Below are 20,806 nucleotides of genomic sequence, written 5' to 3' on the forward strand. Positions count from 1 at the left end.
GATAGATGAATTCATAGCATGCATTATGTGTTTATATTCCAGGTACACTGTAGGCAATTAATGTTCAGTGAATAAATTCTCTTCCTTAAGAAATATATGCACACATATGCATGCTTATTTTTGTGAGTGACATCTGTTTTACATAAGAAAAGCAATACAGAAGTTGGTCTTAACATGTATACGGCGTGTATGTGAATACACTTTTATAGATTTAACCTGTCATCAAGCAAAGTCTTCTTGTGCACATGCTTGTGTGTCATTTAATTCTTCGTGAACCCCAGACAAGGTATAAGAACCCTGGACATGGTCCAGGCACATTGGCTCACGCCTGTCATCCCAGCGCTTTGGGAGGTCAAGGCGGGCGGATCATGAGGTCAGGAGATTAACAGCATCCTGGCTACCATGGCGAAACACTGACTCTACTAATAATACAAAAAATTAGCCAGGCGTGGTGGCACACACCGGTAGTCCCAGCTACTCAGGAGGCTGAAGCAGAAGAATCACTTGAACCCTGGAGGCAGAGCGTGCAGTGAGCCAGGATCGTGCCATTGCACTCCAGCCTGGGTGACAGACCGAGACTTCGCCTCGGTGGAAAAAAAAAAAAAAAGAAAAAGACCCTGGACATGTAATAGTGGAAGAGCAAAAGACAGATAGATGGCAACAATTATAAAACAAACAAAACCAACCAGTCTCATGAAGGAAATATTTGAGAGCTTTGATATCATGTTTATAATATGCCTGTGGCTGACAATCGCCTTTTCATACCCAACAGCCATTGTCCTTCTTTTCTTCCCAGCTAACATTACCTTTGATCTGAAGATAATCCCTTGATCTCACAGAAGATAGGATTAGCTGTCTACTTTAGTGGTAAAAAATAATTCATGATCAATTTAAAGCAATCTCTTTTCCTTTGGCCAGTAATGGTCTTAAAGATGTTCACATGACCCAGTTCTAGCCAATGAGATGTGTGTGGAAGTCAGCTTGAGAAGAGGAATGAAATACCCCCATATGAATGAAGACTGAAGTTAGCAAAGAGAAAATGACTTCTCCTTCTGAATCTGCTTGCCTTCATGCGATGGGATAGCTGCAGGTGCAGCAACCATTTTGTGACCCAAAGGGAATAGACAAGAGAATCACAGATTTCAACTCCGATATCAAGTTGATGAACTAATGCCACCAAACTCCTACTCCTGAACTTCATTATGTGATAAAAATGAATCACTATTTTTTTTTTTAAATTTTTTTGGAACGGAGTTTCACTCTTGTTGCCCAGGCTGGAGTGCAGTGGCGCGATCTTGGCTCACCACAACCTCCGCCTCCCAGGTTCAAGTGATTCTCCTGCCTCAGCCTCTTGAGTAGCTGGGATTACAGGCAAGCGCCACTATGCCTGGTTAATTTTGTATTTTTTAGTAGAGACGGAGTTTCACCATGTTGGTCAGGCTGGTCTCTAACTCCCAACCTCAGGTGATCTGCCCGTCTCGGCCTCCCAAAGTGCTGGGATGACAGGCGTGAGCCACCATGCCTGGCCATGAATCACTATTTAAGCTACCATATTCAGGTTTCCTGATACATGTAGTGAAACTCATTCCTAACAGCTATGACAGTATAGGTACAGTCTCCCCAGGATAACTATATTTGGAGTGAGTGACACAAACGGAAAAGCTTCTGGTCTATTTCTTATTTCAGCTGAGTGCACTGGTTCTCTATTGTATTAACACTGTCTGGTGGGATCAGGACAACAAAAACTGAGCTTTTTATAATCTCTTATTAATATGGATACTTTCAAACACAAGCTCAAGAACCTGTACTTGACTCTGTGAACAAAATTGTGCCATCTAGGTGGTAATGAAGCAAAGTGTGTTTTTTACAAAACAAAATATGAGAGGCTTCTTTCTGTTCCTTCATACCTGAGAAGCTCACCTTTTCATCCACAACACTAATCTGTAACAAAGCCATGTGGCAAAAGATAACATTATTTGAATATACAATCAGTCTACAATTAACCAGAGATGACAATTATAAATTATATTGTGTCCCAGAGTTTCCAAGAAACCTGACACACACGGTTCTTGGGTATGCTGAAACACTTCCAAGAAACGTAAAGAAATTAAAAAAAGTCTCTTAGAAGTCTTCCAGTAAAATGTGTTTCAGTAAAAATGACTTTCATGATGTGTTTTGGTACATATCACTGAGAAATCATCGGTCCCTATCTTCACACCTCTAATTGTTTTCACTGCCCAATTACAGCTTTTCAGAATTAAGACCTTCTAGCTGGGATAACCACGTGGCTGGCTATTTGAGATACGAAGAAAAGTTAATGTGTATAAGGCTGTGTACCCAAGAAAACAGATCTCCACCACAAGATTTCAATCATCTGGAGCTCAGGTCATAGTATCTTTTAGGTTGATGTAAAGCACCAGGCTGAACTTCTTTTCTTTTTTTCCTTTCTCCCAGTTCCTTTCCTTCTTTCTTTTTGCTTTGTCTCTCTCAATCTTTACCTTACACGTATTTTCTGGGTTTAGGAAGTTAGGAGTATTATTATTATTATTATTATTATTATTATTATTATTATTATTTGAGATGGAGTCTCGCCCTGTTGCCCAGGTTGGAGTGCAATGGTGCAATCTTGGCTCACTGCAACCTCCGCCTTCCAGGTTCAAGCAGTTCTCCTGCCTCAGCCTCCTGAGTAGCTGGGATTACAGGCATGCACCACCATGCTCGGGTCATTTTTTTGTATCTTTAGTAGAGATAGGGTTTCACCATATTGGCCAGGCTGGTTTTGAGCTCCTGACCTCATGATCCACCCGCCTCGGCCACCCAAAGTGCTGGGATTACAGGCGTGAGTCACCGTGCCTGGCCAGCAGTATTCCTTTAGACAGAAAAAAATGCCCTTATTTTGGGATTCAAGTGATATAAGATGATAGTGCAAAATGTAAGAGGAATTGATCATATATTTTTACGTCTTTCACTAAACACTACGGCAAAACTTCAAACCAATTACTAATCCACATATTTATTGGCCACAGATAATACTGAGTGATTATAAAAGTCTAATAAAAAGATAAGTATTAGAAAAATAACACAATATGCATAAATACATGGTTAATGTGAGAGAGAACATCTACCTTTGTCAACTCAAGTATATAACTGATTTGATATGGTAAGCAATATGGGGTCTTTATTCAATCCCTATGGGTGGGCTCACACACATAAATACATAATGAGTAACAGTCAAATAATAATTTGATCCAAACTGTAAGCTCTATAAAGGCAGAACTCATATTTTCTGGTTTAATACAATACCTCCAGTACATACCACAGTCTCTAATACATAGCATGTGCTAATGTTGAATAATTACTAATTAAAAGATATGTGTGACATTATTATCTCATTTTCATGACTTACACAGACATAGATTGATCATTAATATTCTAGAAATGACACCCAAGTTATTTCAACAGGAAAAGTCAACCCCAAACTAGAGTAATACCTGCTTCAAAGAGTTTCAATAATCTCAATTTCATTTTCAGGTGTCAGGGTAACATAAGGGATGAGATAATTCAGATCCTTTGATTGAGAAGGTTTCCTTTTATATTACAAGAGTTTGTCATACTATTATAATAATGAAACTACTTCATTTCCATAATTTAAGTTTTTCACTTAAAAACTCAAATTATAAGACTATAGTTCAAGATGTAACTCAACTGCATTGAAAATACATGATGAAGAGATTCAGGAATGAAGATCTCCTTGAGAACAGAGACATCTTAACTGTCCAACAGGTTTTGGCAGGTATTATTTCAAAAACAGTTTTTTAAAAAGTTGTTATAACAGTACGAAAGAGAAAGGAAAATTGAAGCAGTAGTTATCAACAGAGGCAACTCTCACTCCTGCAACCCAAGCAGGAGGTGCTAATCAGAGAAATAAAGTATGACTGTGGAGATGGAACGAGAAGTGGCAATAAGGTCGCCTAACAATGGACAAGTATGGAATAAAGTGAATGCAGATGGTTCCACTCCTGTTATTTAATCAAAAGACTGTGCAGAGTCACTGGAGCCAGCATAAAGTCATGTGTTAGAACAACAGCTGATCTGTATTAGAGAAGATTAACTCACAGTGCCATGGTGGAGGGCCTAGGATTATTTTATGTACTTCCATTGCCTTACAAGCCGTCAGCACAATTATTGCCCTCCAATGTGAATGACTGATCTGTAACCACAGCTAAACAGCACGCTGCTTAGGGGCCTAGGAGCTTCATGAAGATGAATTTCCATACCATCAAAGTACTTTTAATGGGCTCCCTGATTCAACCACAAGGCCTGCTTTGCAAGTATACAGAACTCAGGATGAAGGCTTCCTGTCCAAAAGGATTTGGTCGGTTGTCACTTGACAATTCCCAGCCAGCACTGGGGAAGAGAAGGGGGAGATAGGTAGAGTTGTCTCTGCTTTGGAGGATTTAAAAAAAAAAAAGCGTACAGATGCTTGCTGAATGCAACCAACTGCTGTATCCACAGCTGAATTCAATGCGCTTAACAAATAACGGCAATTTAGCTATGCTTGCGAGGAATAGCTTGAGTCACTTTGCATTAGCATCTGGCTGAGTGTTAAACTCATTTCTACGTGGGGAGCAGAGAAAAGGAATTTCTGTTCATGCATCCTTTCAAGAATGTTTAAATATTTGAATATAAATTCCTTTATGCTTGCTATCATTCCTTCTTTAGAACTGTCACGTTGCTTTCCCCCTTCCTTTTGGTGCTTAGCTATAAAAATGTGCCCTTCTCAGGACACCAATGTCACACGTCTTATGTTGTAAGACTGCAAGGGATGTATACTGATCTATCCTTTGCTCTCCCCTCTGGACACACAATAGAATTGAAATCATTTCTCCATCCTTAATTTTTACCATATTAGGACCAGGGAAAGAGCAGTTGTGACAGGATCACCCATACATTTCACCTTCACTATGCAGATTGCCAGCTTCTTAGTGATTATACATCAAACTCCACATAAAACCTGGGAAACTAGAAAGCTATCCAAATTAGCAATCTGCTCATTCTGGACAATTCTGTTTGACTCATAAGCTTCCTATTATGATTAACTTTCCAGTTATTGCTAAGTAGCTGATCATTTTTTCTCTTCTCTACTGGATCTATTTATCTAGAGGATTCTGTAAAGAGGACTGGGTAACATTTTAAAATTTCAATTTAAAACATATCAAATATTCCAAAAGTACATAATTCTGAGGATTTTACAACTTATAATATTTTTCTAAATAAAACACCATGTATGCTTAGACAAAAGGGCTTGAAATCATTGTCTCTCAAATTCAGAAGTTTCACTGGCCTTAGTTATAATACAAATAATGTCAAAGTTTTTAATAAGTACATTTTGTTTTATAATAAAGTCAAAATTTCCAGTCATGAACTCATCTAACACTTGACAGTGCTTTACGCTGGAAACATATTATGACAAGCTCAGGATCCTAAATACTTAGAATATGAGCATGGATATCATCCAAGCTTATGCTGATTAAGGAAGATTCAGCATTTCAAATCCAGCTCATCCTCAAATACAAGTTAAGCATCTCTGCAAAGCAAAACTTTTAGTCAGACTCAGATATTTCAAATGCCATTTTGTTTTAATACAAGCTGGTGGCGTAAAAGGGGATATTCATTGTCCATAAGGTTTGGAGATGGATCAAGAGAATTATAACTCTTTCTATTTCCAGATGGTTTTGATTAGGAAGGTGATGAGGCCATCTATATTAATGGAGGGAGAAAAGGGACAGAGAATCATTCTGAGGATAAGAAGAAGATGGAAATATATATATATATATTTTAAAAAGCATCAGGCGATTTAATTAAGTATTTCTAGAAAGTAAGTTATGTTATGAACTGACCTTTTCTGTCCGGCAGTTATTGAGACCCAGACTGTTCACAACAGCCACCTTCCCATCAAGCACCTGTTGTTCCCGTCGAAGTTGCTCCTTCATTTGCCGAGCTTCTTGGATTGCCTTGGTGACAGCATCATGGTCATTTAAGTAACCTGAACATGAGACAGATCAAAGGATATCTTTTGTATAAATGCATGTCTAGGCTAGCCTGTAACCATAAAAATCACTTCTTTTCTTGGTAACAGCTAGCGTCCGGCCTATAATGATTTCTCCATGGGATTTATCTAAAATGAATGAATGAATAATTGACAATGACTGATTCATATAGTCATACATAAACATGTTTCCAATATGTTCAAATATCTGTAATAAAAATATAATACCTAAGTGAAATATGGTTGTTTCCAACTATTTTGAAAGAAGTTGAAGATGTATTTTTTAAGTAAATGCTTTAGTTATTATTCGAATATTATTTTGTAGTGCAAATACGAAACCCATTTTTAATTTTTTTTTCCTGCAAGGAACTTTTGAATTTTAGCACAGGATTTAGGTATTCATAATTATAACTATGATTATTGAGTCTCTCCTAGTATTAGAAAGGCCACTTAAGAGGGTCTGTATAGCACTATTAGGTTTGTTATATACAGAAGAAATAAATCATTACTAACCGACTGAAGAACATTTTCTTCCTAAAAATCCATTTATGGTGAAATAAACCACAGGTGGCAGTGGTTTGCTATGGATGCAAACTTGTAATAGTTAGGCTAAATTTCAAGTGCAGAATGTAACCAAGCACCTGTAATTGTTTGATAAGAAATTGTGGCTACTCTTAACTATAGTCACACTTAATTCACACTCTTAATAAGATGGCCAAACGATCAGCTTATGCATGCAACTCCACAGTCCATAGTTAGTAATATACACTACCAAAATATTGCTTTTACAGAATAACAGATGTAACAACCAAAACTAATTTTTATTTAATTTTATTTTTAACACTGGTCATTTATTTATTTGATGCATATTAGTATGATGATTTGCATTATATTAGAATAGAATACTGACAGAAAAAGATTGTTTTGCAAGTATTTAAAGAAAAGCTAATATCTCATCTTCCTCTCTCCCTATCTTTTAACTAGGGCATAAAATGGCATAAAATGAATCTGTAATATGAAATTGCCCAGAAAAGGGACTTGTTTGTGACACGAGGCTAAATCTAACCAGATCCATTGGTGAATTGTGACAGATGGAGGGACTGTGAGACAGAAGGCAGGCACTAATCACACATAAAATGACCGGCTTGCCTCAACATGTTCCATGGATTCCAGCAAACTTTACACCCTAATCCATTTTTAGAACAAAAAACATCTGGGCCATAAATCCTCTAATCTGCCAAAACACGCTATTAAATCCCATGATTTGTTGAAAAACACTAAGATTAAAGAAAGGAAATATAAAATGGCTAACTGCCGTGTTAGGAAAGTGTTATTAATACTCTTTGTCTCAATTATGAATGTTCTGGTACTAAGAGCCTTGTCTAATCATGTCAGATTACACATCCTTGTTGTATTGCTAGACTCTTCTATCTGATCTGCTGATTGCCAAAAAACAGAATATTTTCTTGCTGCTTAAACGTTTCTATTGAAGAAACTGATGTCAGAAACTGATGCAGTACTTCAGTGCTGGCAGGTTTCTAAATGATCCATGCCTTTTCCCCTGTTACTATGCGCAGAGTAGACCTGGTCCTCTGATCTCTTTGAGGCAGAAAGAAAAGTTCCAGTGTAGGCGATAGAAAAGGGAAGCTTGAGAGTGATTATATATTTTGCTTTTCAGAGCTAAATTCATTGGAACTTATTCAAAGAACAAAACATCTCTGCTCATTATAAACATAACAGTGATTTGAAAACAACTCTAAACCTAGAACAGATCTTCAGGGCTAATATTTACTGTAAAAGATGGTTGTATTTTATTATCCTCAACATCCTAATTTGGATCTCCTGTACATCATTCTTAATGTATAATTCTTCAACTTGTTCATGAACAATATTACTCTAGATAGAAATACAACTCTTACATGACCGTGACGGTCTTGGTATATGTTCATTTAGTAATATCTTAAGAGGATCAGTCTGATTTTCCTATGCTCTAACCCCTGTTTATACGCAACCTGGCATCATACATTTTTGTAGTCTATTTAGCTTCTATGTAGTCTAATTAGCTTCTCCAGAACACAAATATATTTGAAATGGCTTGGCACATGGCACTGAATAAAAGCATGAATTCTTTATGCTTTTTAGGGACTGCCAAGATAACATTGTGTAGGAAAAATGATTAATATAGATGCCAGAGGAATGTAAATTATTATGAGGGGGAGTAACTGACAGACCTATGTTCTGTAATGGTTATTTCCAATTTGAGATGTGTGTTTCTGTGCAGGTAGAAATAACTGTTCACTTTAAAATAAACATTCTTGCTTTTAGAGACTCTTGAGTTTTAGTTACAAGGCTATATGAAATGTTAACATTTGTCTGCTATGTTAAATCATAAAGCCATTTATATATGACAACATTCAATCTTAATAGGATTGTTTGCTGGTTCTTTACAGTTTGTTCTCCTCATAGTCACCAAATCCTTAACCCTGCTGACTCCGTCTCTCTCAGCAAATGGCCTTGCATCTGATTTTGCAAAAAGCAGTAAGGCTGAACTCTCACCTTCCTGACCCTACCCACACTCTTAGCTTCTGCTGCCTTCAAATTTATGTCCATTTATGCCTATTTTGCTCCTCCTGTTTCAATAAAAATGGTCCCTTCGCTTTCAATCAAGGCAAATCTCCTAATAAGAGTTCTAGATTTCTATACTTCTTCATTGATTATTCTGTTTCTCATTTGCATCATCTATCTAATTGTCTCTACCCTCTCTACCACCTCAACCTGTAGATACTTAAGGTTCTCTTTTCTCCTAAAACAAGCAAATAAAGTGTCTTCTTTAACTTTGTTTTGCCCTCTTTCCAACACTGTTTCTCTTTTTATCTTTGAAGTCAAGCCTCTCAAAGATGCATTATCTCATAATCTCCCATTCCCTCCCTACTCTCCAGTTCTCACTGCAGTCTTGTTTCTGTTGCTATTGGTCTTTAGTTGTCCAATAAATCCGAAGGACATTTTCCATTTCTTGAGAGGGATGACAGCATTGACCATCCTCTCATTATTGAATCTCATTTTAGCATTGTTCCTTTTTCCTCACTGCCTCTCCTCTGTGTTTGTATCCCTGCCTGGAACCCTTCCTTCACCTAACCCTTAGATTTTGATTCAAGATTCCAATTATTAGAAAAAGCCTGTGTTCTGGAGCTGGGCAAGCCTGAATTAAAATCTTAGCTTTGACACTTACTAGCTATATACATTATATAAGTTATTTTACTTTTCTAAGTTGCAAGTAACTTATGAGTAACTTCTCAGAAATTAAATAGGGATAACACTCACTAGATAACAGAAATGTCAAGATTAAGTGAGGGAATATAGTCTTTCATCATAATAAGTGGTCAATGAAAGTTATTCAGTAACTGTCACTTTATAAAATGGCAGAGTAAAATAAGTAGAATTTGGAAATTGGATTCAACTGGATCTGGGATTTCCAGTTCTTGGTAAGTGTGATATTTGACAAATTTAATGCTCAATCTAAGTTTTCACTTCCCTTAACTACAAAATGAAGGTAAAGTTGATGGAAGAATTAGACAAAATAATACATGTGAAGGAAGAAATAGCACGTGGTATCTACAGAGGCAGGAAAAGATGTTAGACTCCTTTCTTTACTCTTTACACTTTCATTTTCCCTATATGTTCACTCTTAGCACTCTTGTTAACATGGCTTTGACTATTATGATGCAATCTGTGAGGGGATGTCATTCCTTGGCTGGCACAGAGGTTCAGTTAAATGGGCATCAGACCATAAAGGCCAAAGAGACACATAATGGCTATCTGATAGATACATTTTATTCTGCCTTCATTATAGATTCAAGCAACAATTGCATCTAAAGTCAGGATCATATGGGAGGGCATGTGTATGGAGAGGTTTGGTGAACCTCAGTCTTAAGAGGAAAATGAGATGGCAAAGGTCAATATAACTTCCAGTTAACATCTCAAATGAGATTTGGAAAATGTGGGTTAGAGTAAGAAATTTGTGAGATTCTGTAACTTTGTTAAATTCACTATAGTTTTATTTATTTATTTATTTTTGAAACAAGGTCTCACCCAGGCTGGAGTGCAGTGGCATGATCATAGCTCACTGCAAACTTGAACTTCTGGGCTCAAGCAATCCACCTGCCTCAACCTCCTGAGTAGCTGGGACTATGGGCACTACTACCCCCAGTTACTTTTTAAGTTTTGGTAGAGATGGAGTCTTGCTATGTTGCCCAGGCTGGTCTAGAACTCCTGGATTCACACCATTCTCCTGCCTTGGCCTCCCAAAGTGCCAGGATTACAGGCGTGAGCCACCATACCTGGCCTACAATTCAATGTTTTATGCTTCGATGTTTCTTCTTAACCATTACCAAAAATATTCTCAAAATTTTTGTTTTTCTTAACTCAAAAGGCCCTTTATATATTTTTTCAGAGGCAGAAAAGAAGGGACAAACTAGAAAGTCTAATTTTTGAGGAGATCAACTCTAAAAGGAAAGAATTAGTAATGGCTGCTATACAAGGAAAGAAAATAAAACACAAAACCACTTGTAATGGATTGAATTTTGTCTGCCCAACAGATATATCCAACTCCTAAACTTCATTATCTGTGACTCTGGCCTTTCTTGAAAACAAGATCTTTGAAGATGTAATTAAGGATCTCGAGGTGAGATCACCCTGAAATTAGGGTTGGCCCTAAATCCAATAACCGGTGTCCTTAAAAGAGGAGAGAGATTTGACCCATAGAAATAGGGGAGAAAGCCAAGTGAATAGGCAGGCAGAGATTGGAGTTATGCATCTATGAGCCAGGACTGTCTGCAGCATGGAGGCATGGAACAGGTTCTCATTCAGAGCTTCCAGAAGGAACGAACCCTGCTCACACCTTGATTTCAGATTTCTAGCCCCCGGAATAGCAAGAGAATAAACTTCTGTTTCAACCCACCCAGTTTACAGTAATTTGTAATGGCAGCTCTAGGAAACCAGTATGCCACCCTTGGTCTTTACCATGTCTCTAACAATTGAGAAATGATCCCAAGAACTGTAAAATAACTACTGCTTGCCTCAAACCCTTCCAGATTGCCAGATACATGTATCTGTTTATTGACTAAGCTTCTCTACTTGAATGTCCCATAAGTACCTGAAATACAGCTGTCTGGTATACAATTCATCATCTTTCCACAGCCTCAATCCCTGCTTTCTATATTCCATAGACCTTGTCAGTTGCCCTTCCAATCCTTGGGAATAATTTCAGGTCTCTCCTCTACCCTCTAAAGATACAAGGCAACCAAGCCCTGACAGTTGCACTTCTTCCTCAGCTCTCAAATTTGCTTCTCCATCCTCTGTTTTCATGAAAACAGAATATATCTGTTATCCCACTGTGCCTTAGCCTCCAAACTGGTTTTCCTGTCTTTAGGCCTACACTCTTTGAATTTGTGTCTACTCTCTTTCCAGATAAAGCATTTCAAAATATTAAAAAAAAAAAAAAATGCCAGGTATGGTGGCACATGCCTCTAATCCCAGCACTTTGGGAGGCTGAGGTGCGTAGATCACTTGACCTCAGGATTTCGAAATCAGCCTGGGCAACATGGTGAAATCCCATCTCTACCAAAAACCCACAAAAAATTAGTGGAGCTTGGTGGTGCTTGCCTGTAGTCCCAGCTACTTGGGGGGCTGAGGCAGAGAACTGCTTGAGCCTGGGAGGTAGAGGCTTCAGTGAGCCATGTTCACCTGCCACTGCACTTCAGCTTGGGTGACAAAGCAAGAATCCGTCTAAAGATAAAAACAGAAATATCTATTTATTTATCTATCTATGTGTATTAAGAAAAAAAATCGATGTCAAAATCCCTGATTACAAACTCTCCTCTGGTACCCTAGTGCTTCCAAAACCATTTCATAAAATAATGATCGGTAACAGTCCATGAAAAAATATTTCCAGCCGGGAGCAGTGGCTCACACCAGTAATTCCAGCACTTTGGGAGGCCAAGGCGGGCGGATCATGAGGTCAGGAGATCGAGACCATTCTGGCTAACACGGTGAAAACCTGTCTCTACTAAAAAATACAAAAAAATTAGCCGGGCGAGGTGGCGGGCGCCTGTATTCCCAGCTAATTGGGAGGCTGAGGTGGGAGAATGGCGTGAACCCGGGAGGCGGAGCTTGCAGTGAGCTGAGATCTGGCCACTGCACTCCAGCTTGGGAGACAGAGCGAGACTCCGTCTCAAAAAAAAAAAAGAAAAAAAGAAAAAAAGAAAAAATAATTCCATGTACAAGTAAGTGTAGGAAATACAAAATTAAAGTTAAAAAGGTTTAATTGCATGAATTTTTAAAATCCTGAATATGTGAATGTGCATTGTGAATCTTCAAGAGATCACAGTGTACAGCTTTTACTGGAACTTTTAAAACTCTTTCATGTTCCCGGAAAATCGTCATTCTGAGATAAGTCCCAAACTCTTTCACAAGGCCTAAGAATCTCCTCATGATATCAACTCTGCTTGTCTTTCCTGTGTCCCCTCTTGCCAGTCTCTCATGAGTCCCGTGTTTAAGCTGTACAGGACATTCTCCCTTTTCCAAGGACAGGCCTTCATCCTTTCACTTCACACGCCTGTATCCCAAGTTTTTCTCTTTTGCTGAAAGGCTCTTTCTGGTGTGTGTGTGTGTGTGAATTTATTCAAACATCACCCCTTCTGTGGGAACTTCTCTCACATACCCTAGACATGTTCTTGGACAAGATTAGTGCTTCCCACACGTGTTCCTTCAAAACCTTGTGAATGTTTTTATTGTCATATTGTCTTGCATTTGTCTTTCATAGTGGTCTATGGACTACTTGGCATTTTTTAGTTCAATCTATTATTCCTTTGGCCCAGGGCAGGATCTGTTGAAGAAACAAATGCATATTCTAAGTTGAAAGTATCTGCCTTGATAATTCCAAGTCTATTGATCATTTCTGTCTTCTTATCAATAGAAGCCTGGACCATATGGTACAGATTTATTAAAATTCATGGATTTAACAGATGATATTAATGCAACACGAATTCTTATTTACTATATATTTATTTTATATAGGACTTTTCAGTTGTAAGTAAAAGTAATGGCATATGTGTTTCCAGTGCTTTTCAACAAATATATATTTTTTCTATTTTTGTGGTCATTGATCAGCATTACATTTTTGACACTCAGATAAATAGACAATTTTTTATCTGTGAAAGCTCACAGGAATTAGATAATACATGTGAAAGCAGTTTGCAAACTGTAAAGTGTTATGCAAATATTAATTGCCAGATGTCTTTGAATATCTCCAACTTCCTGATAATCCAATGGCTTTCCATGAATCACAATATTCTTTTACATTCTTTCAGTCACTTTCCCGCAAACAAGGTTTTTCTCATTAAAATCCTTGTATAAATTTTGCTTATTAAAAACCAGCTGGGCATAGTGACTCATGTCTGTAATCCCAGCACTTTGGGAGGCTGATGTGGGCGGATCCCTTGAGTCCAGGAGTACGAGGCCAGACTGGACAACATGGGGAAATCCATCTCTAAAAAAAATACAAAAATTGGCCAGGCGCGGTGGCTCACACCTGTAATCCCAGCACTTTGGGAGGCTGAGGTGGGTGGATCATGAGGTCAGGAGATCGAGACCATCCTGGCTAACACGGTGAAGCCCTGTCTCTACTAAAAATACAAAAAATTAGCTGGGCGTGGTGGCGGGTGCCTATAGTACCAGCTAATCCGGAGGCTGAGGCAGGAGAATGGCGTGAACCCAGGAGACAGAGCTTGCAGTGAGCCAAGATTGTGCCATTGCACTCCAGCCTGGGTGACAGAGCGAGACTCTGTCTCTCTCTCTCTCTCTCTCTCTCTCTCTCTCTCTCTATATATATATATATTTTCATATTTTTGAATTTTTGGTGGTACATGCCTGTAGTCCTAGCTACTTGGGAGGCTCAGGTGGGAGGATCATTTGAGTCCAGGAGGTGGAGGTTGCAGTGAGCCAATATTGTACCACCACACTCTAGCCTGGGCAATAGAGTAAGTTCCTGTCTCAAATAATAATAATAACAATAAAATAAAAATGTAAACTAACAAACTTTCAAAATAATATCCTCCTTCAAGTCACCATATATTAAACTGGATGCTGTACAAATCAAGTAGCCAATTAATGGACTTGGAAATATTTCCCTTTGTTTTACTGGGTCAATGTGCATTTACATTTGCTCAGGTATAGTTAGTTTTCAAGCGTTAATGCCTCTGAGGAAGGAAGGCTAAGAACAGTACATTCCAATACGTTCCAAAGATATGCTAGGAAAAAGACTGTAGGCACCGAAAGTCTCAGTCCAAGGCTGTTGTCTGCTTACCCTCCAGACTAAGCAAAACGTATGGCAAAGAGAGAGTATTTAAATCTCATTTGTTACATGTATGAGTGAAATGATAAATGACCCAAAAGAGCATCTAATGTATAGTGGCTACCAAAAGGCAACAACTAAAAAGAATGAATGCCAACTAATAAATTATGGCTATAAGGCTCCAAAATCCATTAGCTCTAAGTCTGGATAAGTTACTAGATTTTTATGTACATTTATTTCCTTAAAATTAAAGCTGAGGTAATAAATATAGAATCATAGAATTGTCTACGCTCTGACAAAAAATTACTTCAAATCCCTAGGTAGACACATAGGCTCTTTAGGTCTGTGTTCCCTATCTGCTAAATAACAAGCTTTGACTAGATTATATGGTTATCTACTCCATCTAGTTAAGGGTCTATAATTGTAGAACAGCTGCAGTGAGAAAATAGATGAAAAAAATGCTTTGAAAAAAAAGTTAAAAGTGTTATACATATGTTCGATATAGGTGGAAAAAGCCAATAAGGGAAAGATAACATCTGGTCAAAAGATTCTAAAATTATCCATCATTCTTCTGAACTATTCATGCCTTTTAAGGATCTTCTTTCTTTGGAGCTGCCTATCATTTGCGTACCATATCAAAAGCATTCTTATAGAATACACTGTAATATTGGTCACCAACCTCAAAAAGTCACTTTCTATATTTGTAGCTAATAGATATATAGCAAAGAGCCGCATGTCATTAATGATAACTTAAGTCATCTTTCAGTCCACAGTTTTCTGTGGTTTAATAATGGCATCACACACTAATTCTTCTTTCAGGAGTGACCTTTACAACACCATTAATCCTCACAGCTTTTATCCAACTACATTATTACTCATTAAAGTTTCAGCTTTCAACATCTGCATTTGTTGAAAAGAGAAAAGTAAATTGCAGTGGACTTAAATCCTTGGAAATTATGAGGGATGTGTATGTGGTGAAGGGACTTTTCAGGAAAAAAAAGAGATGTTTTAGTAGTGGGGAAAGTCATGATAAATGACACTTAGTATGTTCTTGCCTTTCTAAAATACTTTGCCATACTTAATCCTTGGGAATGCTAAAGAAAAAATATTCATACATGCTACAAATAAAAACATATTAGTTATTCTACTAGTCACATATTCCAGTTCTAACAACATCACAAAAGTTGCTCATGTACTAACACTATGACATTTATAAGCTTACATGTATATTAGGATAGTGAATGATTCTTGCCAAATAAAATATTTTTTCTTTTACATAGTACATAAAAGTAAATCTAATCTTGGAGCTCATGTAGGATGCTGAGCAGAGTAACTGGAGTTAGACCATAAGATGAAAAAGCACACATGTGTCTGAAACCTTTTTCAAACTTCTCAAAACTTCAGTTTTCACTGTTGCTCTTTTCACTGTGGCCCCACTGCCCAGATTGAATTCCTCTTAACAAATAATCTGGAATTCTACTTTGTGGAGATTAAAGCATTTGATACACACTCCTTCAGCCTTCATTCTGATCATTCCAAAATTTCTCTGAAATTTTACCATTTATCTCTTCCTTTCCTTCATTCTCAGGAAGAAAGAATGTTTGTCTCCTTTACAAGGGTTAATCCCTTCCCATCACTTTTCATATCTATACATGTCTTTTGCATTTTTTCATATCTATACATGGCTTTAACTCTTCTTCCTCTCCCCCCTTGAAGCGTAATATACATATTCCTATTTTAAAACCTGTCTCTACTTAGCCTTCTCAAAGTATTATCACTTTCCAACACCAAACTTAGAAAGAGATGAGTTTATGTCTCCAAATTAACTTTCTTTCCTCATAGTCTTCTGCTCTGTACAACTGGAAATCTATTCAAACCATTCTATTGAAATTTCTCTGTCAGTCTACCTGTCCCTGAACTCCAACCAAATCCTAAGGCTCTTATTCTTCATGTTCTTTAATTGTCCTGCAGAAGTTGCACCATTAAATAATCCCTTTTTTTTGAAACTTAGTTTTCCTAGGCTAGCATGACATTACCCTATCTTCGCTCTTATTCTAAAATACCCACTTGCTCTTTACTCTTATTCTCAGACACTCAACTTACTCTTCATCAGTTTTGCATCTAAAAAAAGTATAGTTGTTCTAAAATATGTCCAAAGATACTTTAACACTCTCTACTTCAGTTGGAGCCTAATTCTCCTTGCCTGGAGTCGGGCTGGATTTAATGATTCTCTTATAAGAAACAGAATAAAGCAGAATTGCCTCTGGATGAACTTGGAGAACAGGTTATAAAAGACACTGTGCCTTTCTCTTTGTTCTTGTCTTGGATCACTCACTCAGGAAGGTCCACTGTCATGCTACGAGCAGCCCTAGGGACAGGCCTAATGTGGCAAGGAACAGAGACCTCCAGAAAACAGATAATAATAAATGTTAAACAATAAATAATAATAAATTAGACAATAAATATTGGTTGTTTTCTGCTGCTAAGTTTTAGGTTAATTTGTTACACAGCAATAAATAATATATTAGTTATCTATATTATAATATTAATATCAGTTATCTATATTAGTATCTAATGCAATACCAGCTGCTAAGTTTTAGGTTAATTTGTTATATAGCAATAAATATTAGTTAGCTATATTATAATATTAATATTAGTTATCTATCTATTAGTATCTAATGCAATACCTACGATTCTTCACTCCACTTCTTTTCTTACCACACACAGCCTTTTTTGATGGACTTATTTGCTTTCCTGTGTTCAATCACCTCATCAAGGAATAATTTCCGTATCTAAAATTCTAGCACCTCTTTTACCTATGAGGCTTATATTTCCAGCTTCTTCCTGAACATCTCTACCTAAATAATTCCTTGTGCTTCAAATTCAACATATATTACATGTTTATGTCTTCTCCCAAACCTGCTCCAATTCTGGGCTCCCCTTTAATTGTTAATAGAGGCATAATAATCCTTGTTATTTCATAAATTCAAAATTCAAGTTTCCTCTGTCTACAACTTGACCTTTACCAGATATATTCTATTGTGACTGAATTATGTCAATTCTTCCTTAATTAATATCTTTTTAATCGATTCTCTCCTTTATCACCACTTATTTCTATCTCATGTAACGTATTCTTGCCCTACACCTAAACAATGCTTTCCTGAATTCCAACATCATTCTGCCATCTCATCCTTTCAGCTTTGGCTGTGATCACTTTCCATCACACATTTTTTCTACAGTCTAGACAAATCAGTGCATTTCTCAAAAATATGCTATTTCACTTTGTGATTTTTTTCTTACTATCTAGAATGCCTAGGGATCTATCTCTTCTTCAAGGCTCAGTTTGAATTAGGATATATCTAACTCATACTCTTCTGTAGTCCTTCCCAGACAGAATCCAACACTTTCCTCTCTTTGTAGAATTTTATATGTGCTCTGCAATAGCACTTATTACAGCTGACTTATACCATAGAATGAATGACTTTCCTTTAACTAAACCATGAGCTCCTTGAGGGCTGGCCTCCTGAAAAATTGAATAAAAATAATAAAAATATCAATAAATCTGTGTTGAAATCAGTATATACAGTCTGATTTATGTATGCTGAAATTAAAATCATTGAATTTTTCAAAGTCAGCTTATATAAGTGTTTCCTACTATTTTGTTTATTCTACTGAATTTACAATTATATAGAATTGAAGCTATCCACTCTTTATAATACTTTGGTGTTTGCAAATAATCCTCAAGCAGAATGAAAGTGAACAAACTTCACATCCTTATGGTTGACTGATGATAGAGGCAAAATGCATTTCATCACAATGTAACTTTGTGCAATTCACACAAAAAATGGAAATTTCAATGACGTAAAAGGTAAGTCACCTAATAATAACATTCTGGAACCATCACTGCTCACTGCAATTAGTCATTTAGTCTTCTTTTTATGTTGTATGGACATAGTTAGAAATATAGATATAACCTACACAATTAGATTTTCAGGAGGGCATTATAACTAAGACTTTAGTGTGAAATTTCATTTGCATGTTTAAAACGGACCTAGGTGAACTCAAGCCGTGTATAGAGTGTGTGTGATGTGCCATTTAAAGATGATTCCATTCAATAGCCATAAACAGAAAATCAGCAAGAACAAAAGAAACAGAACTTACCTATTGTGCTAACTCTGGCTGAAGGGCTAGCTAACGCTGCTGGGACAGAGGCTTTGAGGGGGCCTGCCCCACTGTTTATTCTCAGAGCTGGCATATGGGGAGAGGTGGGTGATGTGGGTGATTTGCCATCAGAGGTCTTGGGTTTAGCTGATAGGTTCAGTGGCTGTGCCACTTCATCCTGCAATGATCATTAGAACATGAGCTGTGATAAGGAAAGGCTGATCAAAAATGCCTAGAAAAACACAGGTATGCAGCCTGTCATTTCCCATCAAATTACTCTCCCAATCAGTGATCTTCACATTCATTCTGAACATTACAGTATTTGGTTAGCTGCCAACATAATGTCTCCTTCAACTACACATTCCACATACCTTTCGTATAAGAGAAAATACATGTGTACTCAACTATCCACAGAAAGCAGATAATTTTTGTAACCTGTAAGAAATATTCTTAAAAAGCTACTCTTGGTACTATATTCATTTGTATTGAGAGACATTACACATTAGATTTGAAATATGATGTAGGTAGGTTTTTTTTTTTTTAAATCTCCAAAGAAAAGGGGTTGGATCTGATGCATGTTTGTGCCCTGGTGCCTAGGCAGAGCGCCTGGAACACCCACGATGGAGGACCAAAGATAGCTGTGCGACTCCGATCAGAACTGCTCTCCAAATTCAACACACACACAAGAAAATTTCTAACTTTCTTAGAAAATAATCCTTTCTCCCTAGGTTTTGCAGAAACACCTTTGAAGTTGATCTAAAAATGAAAATAAACATAATAACATAACCCTAATATGTACAACTTATTTATATGTCATACTGTTCTAAACACTAAACAAACACCATGTTTTCAAAATTCAGATTTGTTTTCCAGGTTTTTCTTTTAGTATACTATATGTGTCATGAAGATCGTGTGATCAGTTCAGCATGGTTGATGATTTCCAGCTGTTCTATGGTTTAACAGGTCAAAACACAGTTTATACTCCATTTTAAATCGTTCTTAGGTAATTTCATACATGAGACTTATGGATATAGTATCATTAAAATTTATATCACATAATATATGCATATAAGAATGAGATAATATTAACATTATATAACTTTTTAAATTGGAAATTGAAAAGGTTATTTTGTTCCTTTTCTGTGCTCTAAAACTGGAATATCATGCCACTTGTTTATATATCAATGTTTACAATATATAAAATTTTACATTAATATTATTGTAGAATAAAAATTTAGTTTCCACTTAGCTATTTCATGAGTTAAGAACATAAAATATTTACCAATAACAGGATGATCTGTTGAAAGTAGAAAAATTTTTAATCAAATGGGGTAGTCACGTGACATTAAAGTGTATGTTAATTACTGTATACAAAAGTTTAATGCACAGTTTTACCAAAAGAACTACTGAAATAAATCACTTTACAAAATGGTTAAATGGTAAAATATGACATCAATTTCAAGTTTTTATATATATATAAAATATATTTTATATATATATATAAAATATATTGCCCAGGCTGGAGTGCAGTGGTGCAATCTTGGTTCATTGTGATCTCCACCTCCCAGTTCAAGTGATTCTCCTGCCTCAGCCTCCTGAGTAGCTGGGACTACAGGTGCACACCACCACATCTGGCTAATTTTTGTATTTTTAGTAGAGACGGGGTTTCACCATGTTGGCCAGGCTAGTCTTGAACTCCTGACCTCAAGTGATCTGCCTGCCTTGGCCTCCCAAAGTGCTGGGATTACAGGCGTGAGCCATGGCGCCTGGCTTCAAGTCTATATTTTTAAGTGGTTTAATATTATTAGATTATTATTTGATTCTGTGGTTATGTGCACTTAAGAATCCCATGAACAGACTAGGAAAAAAATTACTCTTGTAATACATCTTATTTCAGTTTATATTGTTTGTTTCAGTAAAATGAATTTTGAAAATTCATGAGAAAATTCAAATTAGCAATCTTCTATGATGTCAGATACGTAAGAAATTAAAGATGATTATACCAAATCTATATTGATTCATAGGATCTTGACAGGAAGTAAAATAATTCCATGATTGATGCAACATATAATTTGGAGAAGTTTACTTTAGCATTTTAAAAACTACAGGGGCAATGGCCGGGTGCAGTGGCTCACACCTGTAATCCCAGCACTTTGAGAGGCCGAGGCAGGCAGATCACAAGGTCAGGAGATCGAGACTATCCTGGCCAACACGGTGAAACCTTGTCTCTACTAAAAATACAAAAA

At 36.9% G+C, this 20,806-nt stretch overlaps 1 protein-coding gene across 8 annotated transcripts in view; it reads right to left on the reverse strand.

The window, feature by feature from the left end:
- The window catches only part of SOX5 (SRY-box transcription factor 5), a 1,032,593-nt gene that overhangs the window by 29,843 nt on the left and 981,944 nt on the right, over positions 1–20,806 (reverse strand). For all 8 annotated transcript variants that reach the window (XM_073020544.1, XM_073020543.1, XM_073020542.1 and 5 more), the window contains 2 exons: positions 18,561–18,738; positions 5,901–6,046 (listed from right to left, as the gene is read on the reverse strand). In XM_073020544.1, coding sequence (XP_072876645.1) covers positions 5,901–6,046; positions 18,561–18,738 — 324 coding nt within the window. The remainder of the gene's footprint in view (positions 1–5,900; positions 6,047–18,560; positions 18,739–20,806) is intronic.

Source organism: Chlorocebus sabaeus, chromosome 11 (assembly GCF_047675955.1).
Source record: "Chlorocebus sabaeus isolate Y175 chromosome 11, mChlSab1.0.hap1, whole genome shotgun sequence".
Lineage (NCBI taxonomy): Eukaryota > Metazoa > Chordata > Mammalia > Primates > Cercopithecidae > Chlorocebus > Chlorocebus sabaeus.